Genomic DNA, 17,814 nt, shown 5'->3' on the forward strand with positions numbered 1-17,814 from the left:
ATTTTTCACATTTATTATATTTATTTTTTTCTCAACAGCGATTTGGACATGTCTAAATTCCTTATTAATCCAAATGCAGGACCTTGTCGTTACAATTTGATTGCTGTATCAAACCATTATGGCGGAATGGGAGGTGGACATTGTAAGTTGCAGATTTTTGTTTTTACTACAGTCCTAATTCTTCTGTTTTAGTGTGGTGCATTTTAGACCTGTGTTACAAACATTACCAATTATATCTATTGAATACGTAAAAGGCAAAATTTTCTTAAAGCAATGCAGCATAGCTTAGCAAATAGGGTGCCTTCAGGTTTCTTCAGGGTTCCTTGACAAAATGCCTGCAAATTGCCCAAAAATGATATACAAGCCAGATGGTGGATCGAGCCAGCATTTTAGTTACACAAAGTCACAGGTTTTCTTTGTTAACCATTACAACCTTCTAGCCATTGGCGTACTAACAACCAATGATGAGGAGGACTCCATGCCCCTGCACCCCTTCTTTGTTTGCCCCTTTCCATCAGCACTGGGGTCACATTAGCTGAGTGTGGGAGAGAAACTGAGAGAGAAGAGAAACATTGGAATACTAGTCTGTACCAGTGAGGAAAGGTGTATTTGCTTTGAAACAATTACCTCCAGTGTTGGGTGTCCTACCTGTGTGGATATTGCTACCCTATGTAAAACTATTAGTTTAGATTTTTAAATTTTAGAATGAGGTGCCTCGAGGTGCATCATTTTAAAGGGTGCCTTTATTGAAAAAAAGGTTGAGAAACACTGGCCATACAGTGTGTACAGAAGGAAATGAATACCTTAATGTAATCTAACACATTCATTCTCACAGTCACTCACACCCTGGGGATATTGGAGAAAAGGGAGTTGTGTTAATATTAAAGTGCTAAAAATGCTAAAGCAAAACTTGGTTTTGTTTCTCATCCATTAGGGGACACAGGAAGTGTGTAACCTTTGGGTTCTTCATGTATGCCTCCTTTTTTGCTAGTGTCATTAGTGGATGGACATCTTTTCCTTGGCCTTTTTTGCTAGCACTTTCATAGATATCCTGTGCAGTCTTACTCAGCCTGGCTTATCAAGTACCTCATCCGGATCCCACTTGACTGGTTGTTGCCTGGATAGCTTGGAAGTGACCTTAAGACACTGGGTCCCATAAACGGCACTTTCCAGACTCTTTTCTAGTGAAAGTTAGTTCAAGTGCACGTTCTAGGTTCAGAATTGCTGGGATTGCCTCAGCACTTGCCCTTTCTCTAAAGACTTACTTACTGAATCTATCGGCTGGGCTGAGCATTAGGAGCTACCTCATTTGCATCGCATTTGCTTTTACTCCTCGTTTCCACCATTTTTTGCCACAGAAGGGGTTAACACTGGGCTTGAGTGCCGGAGTTATCCACTGGGTGGAGTGTCATGCTCTCCACAATCTATTTCCCACCACACAGCAAGGTGGAAGCATCTCCATGCTGCTGCTCTTGCTTGCAGAGAGACAAAGGAGTTTCCATCTGTTCCTGCTGCCTGCCTACAATGACTTTAGTCCCTTCATTCATTCAACCCTCAGCTGCAACCAGCTGTCCAATTTTGTAAATAACGTTATCCTATATGTTGCCTTACGGTCATGAGTCTGACTTTAGGCTTGAGGGGGACAGTCCTACTCTACCAGGTACCCCCAGCTTACTTGCTACTGATGGCTCCAGGGCAGCTTGAAGCACACAAACTGATTGTGCTGACATCTTCAGCCTCGAATCATGTTACCTTCTGCTTTTGGAGTCTTATCCATCCCCAGTCTCCTTGTCAAACCATGTCTGATTGGTCAAATTCCCTTAATCATTTAAAAGAGATCTAACAACTGCTGCGGTTGATCCCTTTCTGAACACAGAACAAATGGCTGTAACTTCAGTTGTGACAGTTTGCTGGAAGCCTCTTGTCCCATTTACTGCATGTTTCTCCTGTTGGTACATTTGCATAGGGTACTTTGACTAAAGTGCTACACTCCAGACCAATAGGAACAACATCTCTTTAGACCAGCTCTTGATGTATTTTAGGGGACAAGGGACAGGGTAGTGTTGAGACCTTGTACTTCCTTCTTGCCCAAGGTATTCTCTGACTTTCACCTTACCAGAACATATTTTCTCCATCCCTCTGTTTGGCAACATTTAACCAAAAGGAAATTTCCCTCTATTGTCTAAATGTGCTTCAGGCTATTAGGATCTATCTCTCAGTCACTGCTTCTTTCACAAAGACCGAGGCCCCTTTTACCGGATGGACCCCAAAAGAGTACATGGTTTTCATTTTCCACCATCTCTAGGCAGACCATCATTCAAGCCCATGGTCTCAAGGATTGTATTCCCCCCTTTCCTGACAAGGTTAACTCTGCTAGATCCATGAATGCTGCTTTGGCTTTCAGCCACAGGCAGTCGTCTCTCATAAATGCAAGGCTGTCGCCTAGTCTTCTATTCACACATTCTACCAGCCGGATATTTTGGCCTCATCTGTTGGCAGCTTCAGGTGTAAGGTCCTTTAGGCAGTTCTTTTAGCTGCAGGCAGTACACTAATACATGGTCTCCTAGTTTTTTTTTCTACCTGGGGCTGTTATAGTTGGGTTACTGTGTTGTTTACCCCTTAGTTAGATTGCTTTTGATATCCCAAAGGTTAGACTTGTGTCCCAAGATGAACAAGAAAGAAAATAGGATTTTTGTACTCTCCTTAAAATCCTTTCCTGCAAGCCCAAGCCCCACTGCTTTGTGTTTATGATCATATTCTCAGTACTGGTTTTCTACAGAACCAGAGCATGCTGGGAGTGGGAGGGGGAATTCTGCACTGTCCTATAGTTTTTGGGGTTTTTTTGCCAGTGTCTAATCCTCCTGTAGTCAGCATTAAAAGCCCAAGGTTCTTCATGTGTCCCTCAATGAATTCCAACAAATATATTTTACAGTAAGTACAAAAATACACTTTTTTGTTTTTGATTAGAGTAGCATAAGATATAAACCCTTTTCAGGGCTTTATTGCTCTATGTGTCCCCACTGGGGTAATTACCCCTCACTTTTTCATGGTGACCACTGTCATTGACAGAAAGAGGGGCAGCATTTCATATGGGGAGCACTTGTTCTGGTGACAACTATCTAAGACGGAATTTTCCTCTTTTTGGCGAAAATCCAATTCACTTTCTGTTGTGTATCCAAAATGGGACACATAGCAAGAAAGGACCCGATGATTTTTTTTTTTTTTTAATAAGTTGTTATTGTATTAACAGTAAGTACAGAGCCATTAAGACATAATGTATGCATGTGTGGCTTCACAGGTAAAGCCGATATCCTCTAATTGATTCAAGATGTTCATAATAGTCTGATAAGAGAACAGTATATAATCCAGAGGCTCTCTTATACTTTTAACATAGAATTGTAGAAAATAGACACTGAAAGTAGAGAATAGGATGGGGAAAGAGGTAGAAAAGAGAAGACGGGAGTAAGAGGTAGGGAGGAGCACTATAAGAGCTGTGAAGGTACTATCTTGATAGCAAATGAGGAGAGACCCATTACCCATGCCATGCTATATCCATACTGATTAAAACGTTTTGACTTTAGATGCATTTGAAAGATTACTGACAAAATGTAATCCAGTTAAGCCAGTAAGACCCCATGATTCCCAGAGTATTTTATTTGGGTAACATTTATGTAGAACATTTAAAATGTTTCCATATAAATGTTCCTGAAATCCATTGACAACAACATCCTTGTAATCCATAATACAATTTCAGTAATTACATTGCTTTTTGCTGTATGCATTGATTTGTGCTAGCCACAGACTAGACTGTGACCTATTCACGTTATTAATATTTTTAAGCAGGTACCACAACAACATTTTATACTTGTGTTCCATTGTGAAAGGATCACAGGGTCCTCACAAGTAAAGGAAACCAGCTAAGGCTAACATGAACTAAATGTTAGAGATATTTCAGAGTAAGAACATTTTTAAGCTGGCCATAGGCACCAGAGAATGGATTGGTGTGCATGCGCAATCTGTCCATCTCTGCAGGTGCACCTTCTAACAGAAGCTATCTGGCTGCACTAGGTGTTCCTGTTAGGCAATGAAGCAGGAAGACAAGGTACAGGGTGCAGACAGTCCCGACATCCAAGCTGAAAAATAGTAATCAAGAAAGGTCAGCTAACTTGTTTGATTGCCTAACTCCTGCAGAACTGTCATACGGGATTGCCTGAGAGTACTCAAACATTAGACATCTCCTTAATTCAAGTGACAACCAATTAGAAGATAGTTTAGATCAGGGTTTCTCTACCAGAGTTCCATCAGAGGTTGCCAGGGGTTCCTTGAGCAGTGAGCAATTTCTGCCTCTCAGATAAGTTCACACGGACACCATTTCTCTTTTTACCTACCTGTCAGGGGGTAATTCGTCCCAATGACCAAGGAGATATAAGGAGTATTACTCTCACTGACCATCACACTGATGTATCGTTAGTTGTAGGTCTAGTAATTGTTACAAGGGGTTCCCTGATACTGAAACATTATTTCAAGGGTTCCTCTGTGTTGAAAAGGTTGAGCAAGGCTGGTCTAAATATGTTACTGAAAACGGCAGACAGCAAGGAATCTGTATTCAAGCAGGACACCCCTGTCCCCTAGGGAGGTCACAGTAGGCACAGTTATTTCAAGCAGTGCCCAGTTTAAGACTACTACTGTTTGTTGTAATCAGTCTTAGATATACAGTCTTAGATATACAGGAAGATTATTGCTGTCTAGCAGATTTCAGCTTTACTACTTGCCCATTATGATCAGAAAATAGGATCTGGGTTTTTTTTTTTTTTTAATATTGTCCTTTTTATTTTTTAGACACAGCTTTTGCAAAAAATAAAGATGATGGAAAATGGTATTATTTTGATGACAGCAGTGTTTCAACTGCATCGGAAGACCAGATAGTGGTAAGTGTATGTGCATTCCTCTAGTGATTGATGGTCTCTTTTAGCAGTAAATTGTTTGTAATTTATGCCACATCTAGCTTTCTTATTTTTTTCTTTTTTTTTTGATGAAATGAGATCTGAGAATCACCAAAAGTACACAATTCCCAGTCCTCCTGAACCCCCCTCTTCCAAGCATCTCACCTTGAAAAGACAGCTGCAGTTTGTTTACAGCTGTGAGCTGCAATTCCCTCTAGCATTTGTTGTGCCTGTGTAGTGAGCAGTCCAAGACTAGTATAGAGCAACCTCTTAACATTTAAAGTCTCAGGAGCTGTAAACAAAGCTGCGTCTCAGAGATGTCCATGGCTGTCTTCCTGAACAGCTGAGTCAGAAGGTTATAGTAGAAAATGGCTAGGGGGGTGGTTTTGTGTACATTTTTGCGACAGCACATTTGTCTTTTTATTGTAAATGAATATATGAATCTAATGCTTGATATAACTTTTTATAATCAAATGGTGTCTGTAGCACAAACACTAGTTATACAACATCTAAATTAGTATATAGGCATTTAGGGACCACTGTAATGCTTTTACTATTCTGTTGACGTGTAGGTCTTATTTGGGCTACTAGGTGGCCACTGCTTCTGGGGCCATTGTTTCTGTCTCTGTGCTGGCAGATTGTTGTCTTTGTCTGAGCAGCTAGTCAGTGCCTTTTTTTTTTTTTGTAACAGACCTTTACTACACCATAATTCTTGTCCAGCCAGTACCTGTAGGAAAATCCAAATTCTTAGGTAGGTATTCCAGCAAGGGGGACAGAAGAAATACCTAAAGGTTAATTTATATTTTAGGTCTACAATGATAATTGCATATTCATGCTAATATTAGCTGGATTATGCAATTATATTTATGTGTGCAGATCTCCAGAAGATATACTGTACTGCTTTTATTTTTTATTCACCAATTAGTTTTCCTTGAAGTAAATGTGATGATGGGTTTGTATACAAAGTCCCTTTTCACTGACTGAGTAAGTCACTTGTAGGATCCTGCCTGTATACACAATGGTCACTGGAAAAAAACACAAACATTTTGTCTTTGGATCATGCTACCATATCCTTCTTCGGTTAAATTGTACATAGCCACCGTTAAAGCAGACCTGTGAGGATTTTAATTTGAAAAAACTGACCTGTTTACATTGGTTCTTCCTGGAGTACCAGGTAGTCAAGCACCTGGCTCTAACCAGCCATTGAAGCCACCTTCAGTAGTAAACACATAGGACTCAGGAGGGGCAAAGCTAAGTGCCAACGTCTTAGATAAAGTTGATACTTACAGTTGTGTCCAAAATTATTCAACCCCCACTGAAATTGAGTGTTTTGGCCAGTTTGACATTGCTTTTGATCATTCAGTCATCTTGCTTACATTTACATTAAAGAGGCACTTGTAGGTCAGACAAATATAACATAACAGTTATAATGAAATAACCACAAATGTCTTTTCTGTGCTCACAGCATTATCAGTTTTATTCAACCCCCAAGTGACATTCAATCTTAGTACTTAGTACAGCATCCTTTTACAGTTATAACAGCTTTTAAACGTGAAGCATAGCTTGACACAAGTGTCTTGCAGCGATCTACGGGTATCTTCGCCCATTCTTCATGGGCAAAGGCCTCCAGTTCAGTCACATTCTTAGGCTTGCGCACTGCAACTGCTTTCTTTAAGTCCCACCAGAGGTTCTCAATCGGATTTAAGTCTGGTGACTGCGATGGCCACTCCAAAATGTTCCAGCCTTTCCTCTGCAACCATGCTCTAGTGGACTTGGAGGTATGCTTGGGATCATTGTCCTGTTGAAAGGTCCAACGTCTCCCAAGCCTCAGGTGTGTGACGGACTGCATCACGTTTCCATCCAATATCTCCTGGTACTGAAGAGAATTCATGGTACCTTGCACACGCTGAAGCTTCCCTGTACCTGCAGAAGCAAAACAGCCCCAAAGCATGATTGACCCTCCACCATGCTTCACAGTAGGCAAGGTGTTCTTTTCATCATAGGCCTTGTTCTTCCTCCTCCAAACATAGCGTTGATCCATGGGCCCAAACAGTTCTAATTTTGTTTCATCAGTCCACAGAACACTATCCCACAACTTTTGTGGTTTGTCCACATGGCTTTTGGCATACTGCAGTCGACTCTTCTTATTCTTTGGAGACAGCAAGGGGGTACGCCTGGGAGTTCTGGCACGGAGGCCTTCATTACGCAGTGTGCGTCTTATTGTCTGGGCTGAAACTTCTGTACCCACATCTGACAAATCTTTTCTCAGTTCCTCAGCAGTCACACGGGGACTTCTCTCCACTCTACGCTTCAGGTAGCGCACAGCAGTCGAAGTCAGCATCTTCTTTCTGCCACGACCAGGTAGCGTTTCAACAGTGCCCTTTGCCTTGAATTTGCGAATGATGCTTCCTAAGGTGTCTCTTGGTATGTTTAACATCTTTGCAATCTTCTTATAGCCATTGCCCTTCCTGTGAAGAGAAATCACCTCTTCTCTTGTCTTCCTGGACCATTCTCTTGCCTTCACCATGTTTGTAACCACACCAGTAAATGTCTAGAAGGAGCTGAGTATCACAGTCATTTTAAAGCTGCCTAATTGGTGCTTATTATGCTTGATTGCTGCTCGGTGACATCCACAGGTGTTTTCAATACCTGATGGAAAGCACCTGTATGAACCTCTGTTCTTCAGAGTGGTAGTCTTTAAGGGGTTGAATAATTGTGGCAATGAAGAAACCACATAAGAACCATTTACTACTGTATTACATAAACAATTGATGTCATTTTAGTTGCATTTGGGTAGTTACAACGTCCTTGTAGGATTTGATTCTGAATACAATTCCAAATGTACACTATAGTCCCTAAACCCCTTTACAGCATTGGGGGTTGAATAATTTTGGACACAACTGTACATGTTGGCACTGTCTGGGTTTTGAGGCTTCAGGAATACTATGGTAGGTAAGATGCCTGCAGGTACATAAACGATGCTTGCTGTGATGTGTAATGGACTTTACAGTTACATATACATGGTATTGATGGTGCTGCAAATATCACCCAGGGCTTGTGACTCTTTACTGTGTTGAAATTTCCAAACTTTTTAATACCGCTTTAAGCCCTGGTTCACAGTGGTGTGACTTCAGGTGCAACATGCAGTTTATAAATCGCACCTGAAATCACATCTAGTGTTTTTCTATGGCACTGTCTTAATCATTGCAATGTGAAGTAGCACAATTTTAAAAATAGTTTCTGCACTACTTTATTCTAATTTCATTGCAACTTGCATTGACTTCTGTTAAATGAAGTCACAAGCCGCAGTGAAAACAGAGGTAAAAATCTCACTCTAGTGAAGTAGCATGATGAATGAATGCAAAAGTCGCATTCAGTGTGTACCAGGGCTAAAAACTAGTAAGGAAGCATGTTGGTTTTGCTTTAGATTTAATAATTGTGGACATTTCACATAGTGGCTGTTTCTATCTGCCGTGGCTATTTGATGAATGTGGACTATTCAACTCGGCACTGGACAAGTGCCACATAACAATGATATGAGATGGGACACTTAGAGGCAGGGGCGGACTGACCATTTAGAAACTCGGGCACTGCCCGAGGGCCCGGGGTCAGTAGGGGCCCCATGAGATGCCCCTGGTACCTTCTTCATAGGCTTTTTTCAGTTTGGGCAAGGACACAGGGGCCCCATGATCCCCTATTGCCCGGGGGCCCCATGAGTTGTCAGTCCACCCCTGCTCAGAGGTAAAGGGTTCATTCACCTTACAAAAAAAACACAGCCTAAGCAGGTAAGGGGTGTCTGTAGATAAAAACAAACTGTGCAGCTTTGACTAAAGTTAAATTATGTCCTTGCTATAGATGTGGGTCATTTATGCACCTCTTGAAGCCTGGCAAAAAAAAAAACTCCTTGAGATGGCTTCATTCCATCCTGCCTTGTTACTACAACATTGCTAAGACACTCCCAGCCAATTCAAACCCATCACAATTGCAGTAGCTCTGAGCTCAACAATGCAGCAACAGAAGAGATAGTGGACCACACATGTGCAGGGGTTTGAGAGCTCACTTCTGTGATGTTGGGGATGAGTAGTAATAGCTTTCAGCATCTTAGCAGCACTGCAGCATGGATGATGCCATCTCTGGGAGTTTTTCAGCTCGGCTTCAGGAGGTACATGGCCTACACCTGTAATAAGGTCATTATCCAATATAAGTCAAAGTTGCACAGTTTGTTTTTATCTACATTGTCCAACATGTTTAGGAACTAGTACAACAGTCACAGTAGCAATAGAACCTTATAAATCGTTTCACCCCAACCAGCACACAGGAACGCACCAGGAGTGGTGTAAACAGAAGCTGAATCCAAAAGTCCAGTTCAAAAAGCACTTGTGGGTACCCCTGTAAATTGCAGTTTCACAATAGTTAGGAGTAATAAAGCTGTAGTGCACCCAGGGGCAATCCATTATGCTCCCCAATCCGTAGATCCAATCCATCCTGCGGGGATCATCGGCATGCAGCCTATATGGGGTGACACCTGATCCGCTCCATGAAAAGGTAAGTTGTAAAGAAAGCCGACGATCCCCGCAGGATGGATCGGATCCATCCTTCGGGGATCGTCGGCTTTCTTTACAACTTACCTTTTCGTGGAGCGGGTCCAGTGTCACCCCGTGCGGTAGGTGTCACTTGGTGCGGTGCGCACCCCCGCACCTGCATCGGGACGCCACTGCTTGCACCACAATTAGTCCTTTAAAAGCACATAGGGATTTTATTATAAAATTGTAATCTCCAAATTGTCATACATACGATGACTGTAATCTTATGTGATCAGAAATGACCGGTCTCAAACATCATCCAAAATAATCCAAAGGTAAATGGCTTACTTGTCCTAAAGTGACAGTGTCATGCCTGTGTTGTGGTGACCAGGAATCCGTAGTTGTGACATAGTATAGGATAGATCAAAATTGTTGTTAGATGTGACCGCTTATGTGTCCCCAAGCTATGGGAGAGCTATGATGCAGGAAGTGCAGGCACTGCGATCGCTTCAGGTTCCATTAGGACTTGAAGACTCAAAACAGCATACTTCTGGTCACCGGAAGTGATGCAGCAGATGTGACGTCATCGGGGCTGGAAACTACACCTTACTGGAACGCCAGCCTTGTTGCTGCAGATGTGAGATTAGACTGTTGTGTTTCGGGCATGGCCCTTTTTCAAATCATGTTTTTATCTACAGGCAGTTTTTTAGTAGGTGAACTAAACCCTTTATATGATTTTTTTTTTTTAAACAGTAAAAATTTTTTATAAAATATATTTTAAAGTACATTGTACCATAAAATGCCAAAAGTGGTACCACAATTCAATTACTGTACAAAAGCTCAATCTATATAAAAATGCATAATCTGCATAAACCTTACATAAATCACAAATCGGAGACAAAAAGGAGGAAACAAAGTGCTGGTATATATCATCACGGGTACATGAGAAAAAAAAGGAGGGGTGGCGAGGGAGAAGGGAGGGGATCAAGCAAAATCCAATCATGCAGTCCCAATTTGATCATATTTGGCTGGGCAACCTCTACTCATACAAGTCAATTGGTAAAGGGTAGGTGCAGATCTAACAGCTGATCACCAATCAGTGTAAGAGAGTGGGGTAGAGAGCTTCTGTTTGAGGAGGATTTCCTTCCTGGCATAGTAGAATGTGTAGAATAACAGTAGTTTTGTATGGTTCAAAATAGAGAGACCTAACAGAACTAAAGGATCTGGGGTTAAGGATACCTTCAGTGCTTTAGTCAATCTGGATGTGACTTGTTTCCAATAATAAAAAAAAACTTAGGGCAGCTCCACACCACGTGATAAAGAGTGCTGTTGGTATTTTGACATTGCAGAGTGGGGAGAGAGAGTAGGATAGATGTGACACTGCCTCTGGGGGTATAATATAACCTATGTAAAAACTTTAAGGGCTAGTTGACACTAGATGCAGTCCAGTGCAGTTTTGTTTCTGCATCAAAAATACATGCACAGTGTTTTCCACGTATTCCAATGGCCCTAGTTCACACCAGTGCAGTCAGTTCCAGGTGCAGAAAAAAAAAGTAGAACATGCTGCATTCTTTCTGCACAGAACCATACTGGAACACCGCAAACTGAATCAAAACTGCACTGGAACTGCATGTGGTGTGAACTGTAAGCAAAAATGTATCCAGAAAGCATCCGAAGTGCATTTTTGTGGCGTGAAATGGCTCTAAGTGATGATTAGCTGTCACTTTGCTTTGCAACATAGTCAGAGCGCTGATGGGAACTACACTTCATCATGTTCGCTTATAGTTCTTTTTATATCTTATACTTCTACTTTAACCACTTGACCCCGGGCCAATTCTGACACTTCTCACATACATATAAAAATCTGCATTTTTTTTTTTTTGGCTAGAAAATTACTTAGACCCCCCCAAACAGTATATAGTTTTTGAAAACACAGACCCTGGAGATTAAAATGGTGGTATTTATGTCAAATGATATTTGCACAGCAATTTTTAATATGCAAATTTTTAGGAAGAAAAAATACACTTTAATGAATTTTAGAGCACACAAGCACAACAGAATACCCTTTTTTAAATGTAAAATACAATGTTACATAGTCGCATAGTTAGTGTGGCTGAAAAAAGACAAAAGTCCATCCAGTTCAACCATTAAAAAAAAATAAAAGTTATAATCCTACACCCACACTAGTAAATACCAAATATTCAACACTATAAAATAGTGGATTGGTGACAAACTACAATAACTAAAAATCTCCGTAGACGACACTTTACGTTTAGAGTTACACAGGAGGTCTGGTGCTAGAATTAATGCTCTCACTCTGACCTTCGCCATGATACCTCATATGCATGCGGGACTTATGTATGCATTTGTGTGGGGGGGAAGGACACTTTAAAGTGGTTGTAAAACTTTACCTAAAGCCAGTGAAGTGACTGGCCTCAGGTGATACAGAAAGATGAAAAAATCCTCCTACGTAGGTTGTAGTTGTTTATCTACAGCCATCTCTTCTTTACATCCGTCCAAGTGCCAAATTTATATCGCTTGCCTGAACACCCAGAAAGCAGGGGGTGGGGGAGCTGAAGTTACACTCTGAAGAGGTCTGTGAGTTCTGATTGGAAGGAAGGCCCCCCCTCCTCACAGAGCTGAGGCTGTCAATCTGCTGAAGGTCCCTCCCCATCACCTCTTTTCTCTTGGTGTCAGAAAAACTTGTCAGAAGTGATTCATGCTGATAGCAGAGGAACAAGGCAACAGAGAGGAATGACACTTAGGAGTAGATTTACTAAAACTAGTGCACTCAGAATGTGGTGCAGCGGTGCATGATAGCCAATCAGCTTCTAAATTCAGCTTGTTAAGCTAAGTTTTGCGATAAAACCTGGAAGCTGATTGGTTTCTATGCAGAGTTGCATCAGATTTTGCAGTCTCCAGTTTTGGTAAATAACCCCCCCCCCAGTGCTCTGAACTCAGACAAGTACACACTATAGAGGAATATGTTTTGTTCATAATTCAATTTACAACCACTTTAAGTTTTTTTCTTTAATTTTTTTTTTTTTTTTTTTGTAACAGGTTCCCGCCCGGCCTACAGCCAGATGGCGGCCTGCAAAACCCCTTGTCCCTCCCGGTGGACGCCATACGGCATCCTTTCGGCATGCACAGTTTGCATGCCCGCAGAGGCGCGCAGTGGCGCGATCTGTCACCGGACGTGTACCTCGGACAGGGCCGATGACGGATCTGAGTACCGGCCCCGTTGCCGCTACCATGTGACCTACTGTGACCAATCACAGCAGGTCACATGACAGTTGTATACAATGGATGGCTTCATTCATGCCATCCATTGTATACTAGTGTGTCTAGCTGTGAATGGTCACAGCGATCACATGCACAAGCTGGGCCAATCACAGCCTAGCTGTGTCATATGATTAGCCTTGGCCAAATCACAGCTAAGCACAAAAAAAGAAAAAAAACCCTGAATGAATCGGTCATTCAGGTAAATGCTTGCTTATAGCAAAGTAATTCTTTGCTATAAGCAAATTTGTGTAAAAAAAAAAAAAATACTGATCACTTCCCCAAAGTAGTACAATGTTACTATGGTAACATTGTACTACTTTGGTCATAGTGAAATATGAAAACAAATCTTAAAAAAAAGAAAAATGTATTAAAAAATTAAAATAATTATAATTTTTTTTTTTCATACTGTCACCAGTCAGTTTCCATGATCACCGCCATGCCAGTTATATGATGACGCTGTACTGCACTGGTGACAGTATATAAAAAAAAAATTGTGAAAATATTTTTTTTTATTTTTTCATTTTTCGAAAAATTATGAAAAAAAAATACACCTTCAAAAAACTCGCCATGCCTCTTATGAAGTACGTTGGACTGTCTACTCTGCAAAAAGGGGTCATTTGGGGGATATCTGTACTGTTCTGACATTCTTGGCCCTCAAGAAATTAGATCGGCTGTCAGTACTTCAGGATTGATCAATATTCAGATCTATACCATAGTTTATGAACTCTATAACATTCCTACAAACTAAAAAATACATCCTAATTTGGGTTATTTTCACCAAAGACATGTAGTAGAACATATCTTGGCCTAAATTTATGAAGAACAATTATTTATTTGCAAACTTTTATAACCAAAACAAAGAAAAAGGTGTGGGGTTTTTTTTCAAAATTTTCGGTCTTTTTTTGTTAATTTAGGAAAAAATAAAAACCCCAGTGGTGATTAAATACCACCAAAAGAAAGCTCAAGTTGTGTGAAGAAAATTATAAAATTTTAGTTTGGGTACAGTGTTGTATGACCGCGCAATTGTCATTCAAAGTGTGAGAGCGCCAAAACCTGAAAAATGGCCTTCACAGGAAAGGGGGTAAAAGTGCCCTCTTTGGAAGTGGTTAAACAACATCCCTTGTGACGGCTTGTAAACAGCAAACCGAAAAATGGATCTGACGAAATCCTCATTGCTTCTGGATTCTTATATCACAAAGGGGGTGGCATGGAACATTTCTACAGGAAAGCCCATCGCCAACTGAAAAGTTTGGTACTAGGATCATGGATGCAGCTGCATCTGTGATCCCAGTAGGCCAATTCAAGCCAAGAACGTATGTGTACATCCTAAGGGGTTGAAGTGGTTGATGTTATTTCAAGCAATAGTTCTGTAATACAGTCATGCTTTTTGTTTTGTTTTTTTACACACAGAAGACAGCTTTGAAAAATGAATACTATTTGTATAAAGATCAGCGGTATTAATTAGATGTACAGTTCTTTATTTTTTGCAGATTGTCAATTTTCTGGGATTTGGAAAACAGCTTTGTACCAAGGTTCTCCCTAATGTACACATGCTCTGCTTTTTTATTTTCACAGTCCAAAGCAGCCTATGTACTCTTCTATCAGCGGCAAGACACCATCAGCGGGACAGGCTTCTTTCCTCTGGACAGAGAAGTAAAGCAAAGTGCTTCAGCTGCTGCTGGGATTCCAGTAGAGAGCGACGAGGAGTCAAATGAAAATGAAAATGACATAGAGAATGAAAACTGTATGCATACCAATTAAAAATAGGCCTGTGATCACATACATAGGAATAGAAATCACCAATAATAATCCTGAGATATCTGCCAAAAATATCATTTTTTTTTCTTTTCTAATAAAAAAGGGGAATTTCAGCTGGCAGAATGTAAACTGTTTGTCTATCTGTTCTATTTATTGTATAGTGTTCCTTAAAAGGGCAATGCAGTGAAAACCGTGACTGATGAGTCTATTCAATTTAGACTTTTATTTGCAAGCTAAGTTTTTTTTTTTTCTGCTCGTTTTTGGTTCTTTATGCTGTTAACTTAAATCCTCAGCAGTTCAGGTGTCTATATCTTACTGGTATTGAAAGATGAAAAGTCAGGATATAGGACTCTTAAAAAAAAAAAAAAAAAAAAAAAAACCTGCTGAGCCTCTGAGGATAAAACCGTAATAGATACTGTGTGATCAGTTGCTCAGTTTTTTCCAAACTCTAATGATCAGCAACTTATGACAGAAAATATGCTTGAACCACTCCATAATCAATGCAAACCACTTAACATCTGAATCATTTAACTGAGGGAAATAACAAAGGTGTTTTAGCCTTTTAATATACAGTTTTCAATTTTTGAAATCTCTCTTGGTTTACTTGATGCTGTGTAATGGATTTGATTTTTCATAATGTTGTGTCAAAAATAAGTTTTGATTGAATGTATATTTACCTTGTCACTTGTAGGATTCCTGTTCTGTTTGCTGAAAACTGGTGCATTCTTATGATCCTCTCTAAGTCAAGCGTTTGACTTTGTATTGTAAAAGTTATCCCCTTCAAAATATTTTAGCTGGGAGCTTTGAGCACCCTAGTTACACTGTACATGTAATAAAGACAACAATTCTATAATGGCACCCAGTGCCTGTGACAATGACTGTGGACTAATCTTAGCTATCGGATGTTATTTTTATTTCCATTTGCATTTTTAAAATGTTTGACTTTATTCAAGGTAGGTCTGTGAAATTTCGTGTGCTCCCTTTAAAAGTCACCATGGCCTTATAACTCATCTCAAAGGGGTAAATTGTTCTAAAACTAGGAAAAGTGACATTTGCATGTTCAGTTATCAGAACCTGTACTGTGTATATTGCATACAAGCCTTGGATTTCATGTTGGCTAACTGCATTCAAGGGTCCAGGATGCCAAAAAAGAGAAAGAAAAATAACAAAAAAAAAATCAAACATTGAACATTTTGTAAAATGGATTATTTGCTGCTTTACCTGTGATCTTGTTGAAGAATGTATTGTTGATTTGTATACTGCCTATGACAGGAACTCTGTACATTTTGGGACGCGCTTTACATATCTACTACCTGAGGAATTTCTTTACTGTCCCAGCAGAGGAAAAAGAAAAAGAATAAAAAAATAGTATAGCGTTCTTCATTTGAACCAATGTAATAAAAATACAATAGGTTTTAAATTGTGTATTGTAAATAAAAGTTCACTCTGTGAGTGCACATTTTGGTAAATTATTTTATTTATACATTAGCATTACAATATAAATGCATATCACCAGGAGAAATGAGGGTATGGCTTTGCTTTCTGTCTTGGTATTAAGGCTGATGTGATGTATCCTGGTATTTTAAAGCTGCTTTTTTTTTTTGTTCATTTTGTTTTTGTTTTGTTTTTTTTTGTTTTGTTTTTTTCTTTTCTTTTCTTTTTTTTTTATTGTCAAATGTTTACCTTCTGCATGACGGAGGTAACAGGTTTGTCTGCACTTTAAGTTCACTTGAGTTTACATTTAAAATGTGCATGATTAATTTATTTATAAAAATTTAAATAAAGTTGTTGAAGGCCTTATGTAGTGTGTGGTCTGTCTTTTGCTAATAAAGACTAAAACTGGCTGTATGTAGCTGCTCTGTTCAATACATTGTCGATTTGATCTATAAATTTGGATTGAGTACTTAAAGCAGAACTCCAGCATTTCGACTCCCATCCCCACGAAGCCCCTCTGAGTTTTTGTCTGCAATCATAGCTGCCAGTTTGGTGAAATCATGTAGTTTACTCCTCTGCTCAAGGCAGCGGATGGACATCCTTCCAGGGCTGAGCACATCTCAGTCAAGGAGTATTGTGAGTGAGGCCTGTGTGATGTGTGCCATGGGGAATGTGTATAAAACAAGCTGAGTTCACAGGAAATGGGAAAAAAAAGGACCCGACACTGGCCCGAAGAGGACCGTTCTGTAGTTTATCTAGAGGGTAAGTATTGATCGGCAATATCAATTTTTAATACAGGATTCTTGGAATTCTACTTTAAATTGATAATAAAAGTTAATTTTTTTTAAAAAAAAAAAAGCTTGTGGTTGCGTGTTTTGCACAAGATTAAAAGAAATCATATTAGGCCTTAAAATTACACAAAACCCCCGAACATTATATATTTTTTGAAATCAGAGACCCTAGAGAATAAAATAGTGGTAGTTCCAATTTTTTATGTTGCATGATATTATCGCAAAATTTCAGTAAAACAGTTAATATTAGGGCACAATTAGGGCAATAAAAAGCAATAAATACCCTATTTTTTTGTAAAATATAAAAGATGAGGTTGCAGCGAGTAAATAGATATCCAACCTTAAATTTGTGCGCAAATGGCGATGAACTTCAGTACCCTATATTTTCTTTTTTTGTTTACAAACGATTTTATTGTACAAGAGTAGACAGTAGAACAACAGCACACTTTAAAAGTGATATTGTCAGCAAAAACAAGGCACTTTTGAAAAGTACAATACATAAACGTATATGAACATAACAAAGAAGATAAGAAAAAAAAGAGGAAGTTACAAGTGCATGAAGTACGTAAACGACAAAATAGGTTAGGTGATACACCTGTCAATAGTACATGGCAGCCAACTTTTACTGGGGATGTTATTAAGCATGTAATAAGTGTCTGCAATCTCTCCATGACTCCCATTTTTTATCGTATAAGTGCATCTTATCCAGTAGGGTATAATGAATGCGTTCCATAAGCATTACAGTGTCAATTCTGTGTAAAACGGAGTCTAAGGGTACAACATTGGACCTCCAATGTAGGGCAATAGACCATAAAGTGGCAATACATAATGTGTGTATCAATCTCAGATTGGCATCAGAGACCCCTGGGATATGGGCCGCCAATAAACAGGTCTGCATGGACAATCGTATCGGGGCGCCCGACAATAAGGCAACGACCTCAGAAATCCTACGCCAGATCAAAGATATGGTCGGGCAATCCCAAAATATATGAACCAAAGTACCCGTGCAGTCACAGCCCCGAAAACATAGAGGGGACGTTTGTGGAAACAGTACATGTAGTCTTGACGGGGTATAATACCATC

The 17,814-nt window shown here is 39.8% G+C and overlaps 1 protein-coding gene across 4 annotated transcripts in view; it reads left to right on the plus strand.

Moving 5' to 3' along the window:
• USP15 (ubiquitin specific peptidase 15) overlaps positions 1 to 16,306 on the plus strand; it is a 129,752-nt gene extending 113,446 nt beyond the window's left edge. For all 4 annotated transcript variants that reach the window (XM_089674035.1, XM_089674036.1, XM_089674037.1 and 1 more), the window contains 3 exons: positions 39 to 142; positions 4,840 to 4,928; positions 14,324 to 16,306. In XM_089674035.1, coding sequence (XP_089530161.1) covers positions 39 to 142; positions 4,840 to 4,928; positions 14,324 to 14,509 — 379 coding nt within the window. In that variant the 3' untranslated portion in view covers positions 14,510 to 16,306. The remainder of the gene's footprint in view (positions 1 to 38; positions 143 to 4,839; positions 4,929 to 14,323) is intronic.
• Positions 16,307 to 17,814: the final 1,508 nt, after the last annotated feature.

Source organism: Staurois parvus, unplaced genomic scaffold, assembly GCF_062004578.1.
Source record: "Staurois parvus isolate SC_StPar_1 unplaced genomic scaffold, SC_StPar_1.0 ptg000147l, whole genome shotgun sequence".
Taxonomy (NCBI): Eukaryota; Metazoa; Chordata; class Amphibia; order Anura; family Ranidae; genus Staurois; species Staurois parvus.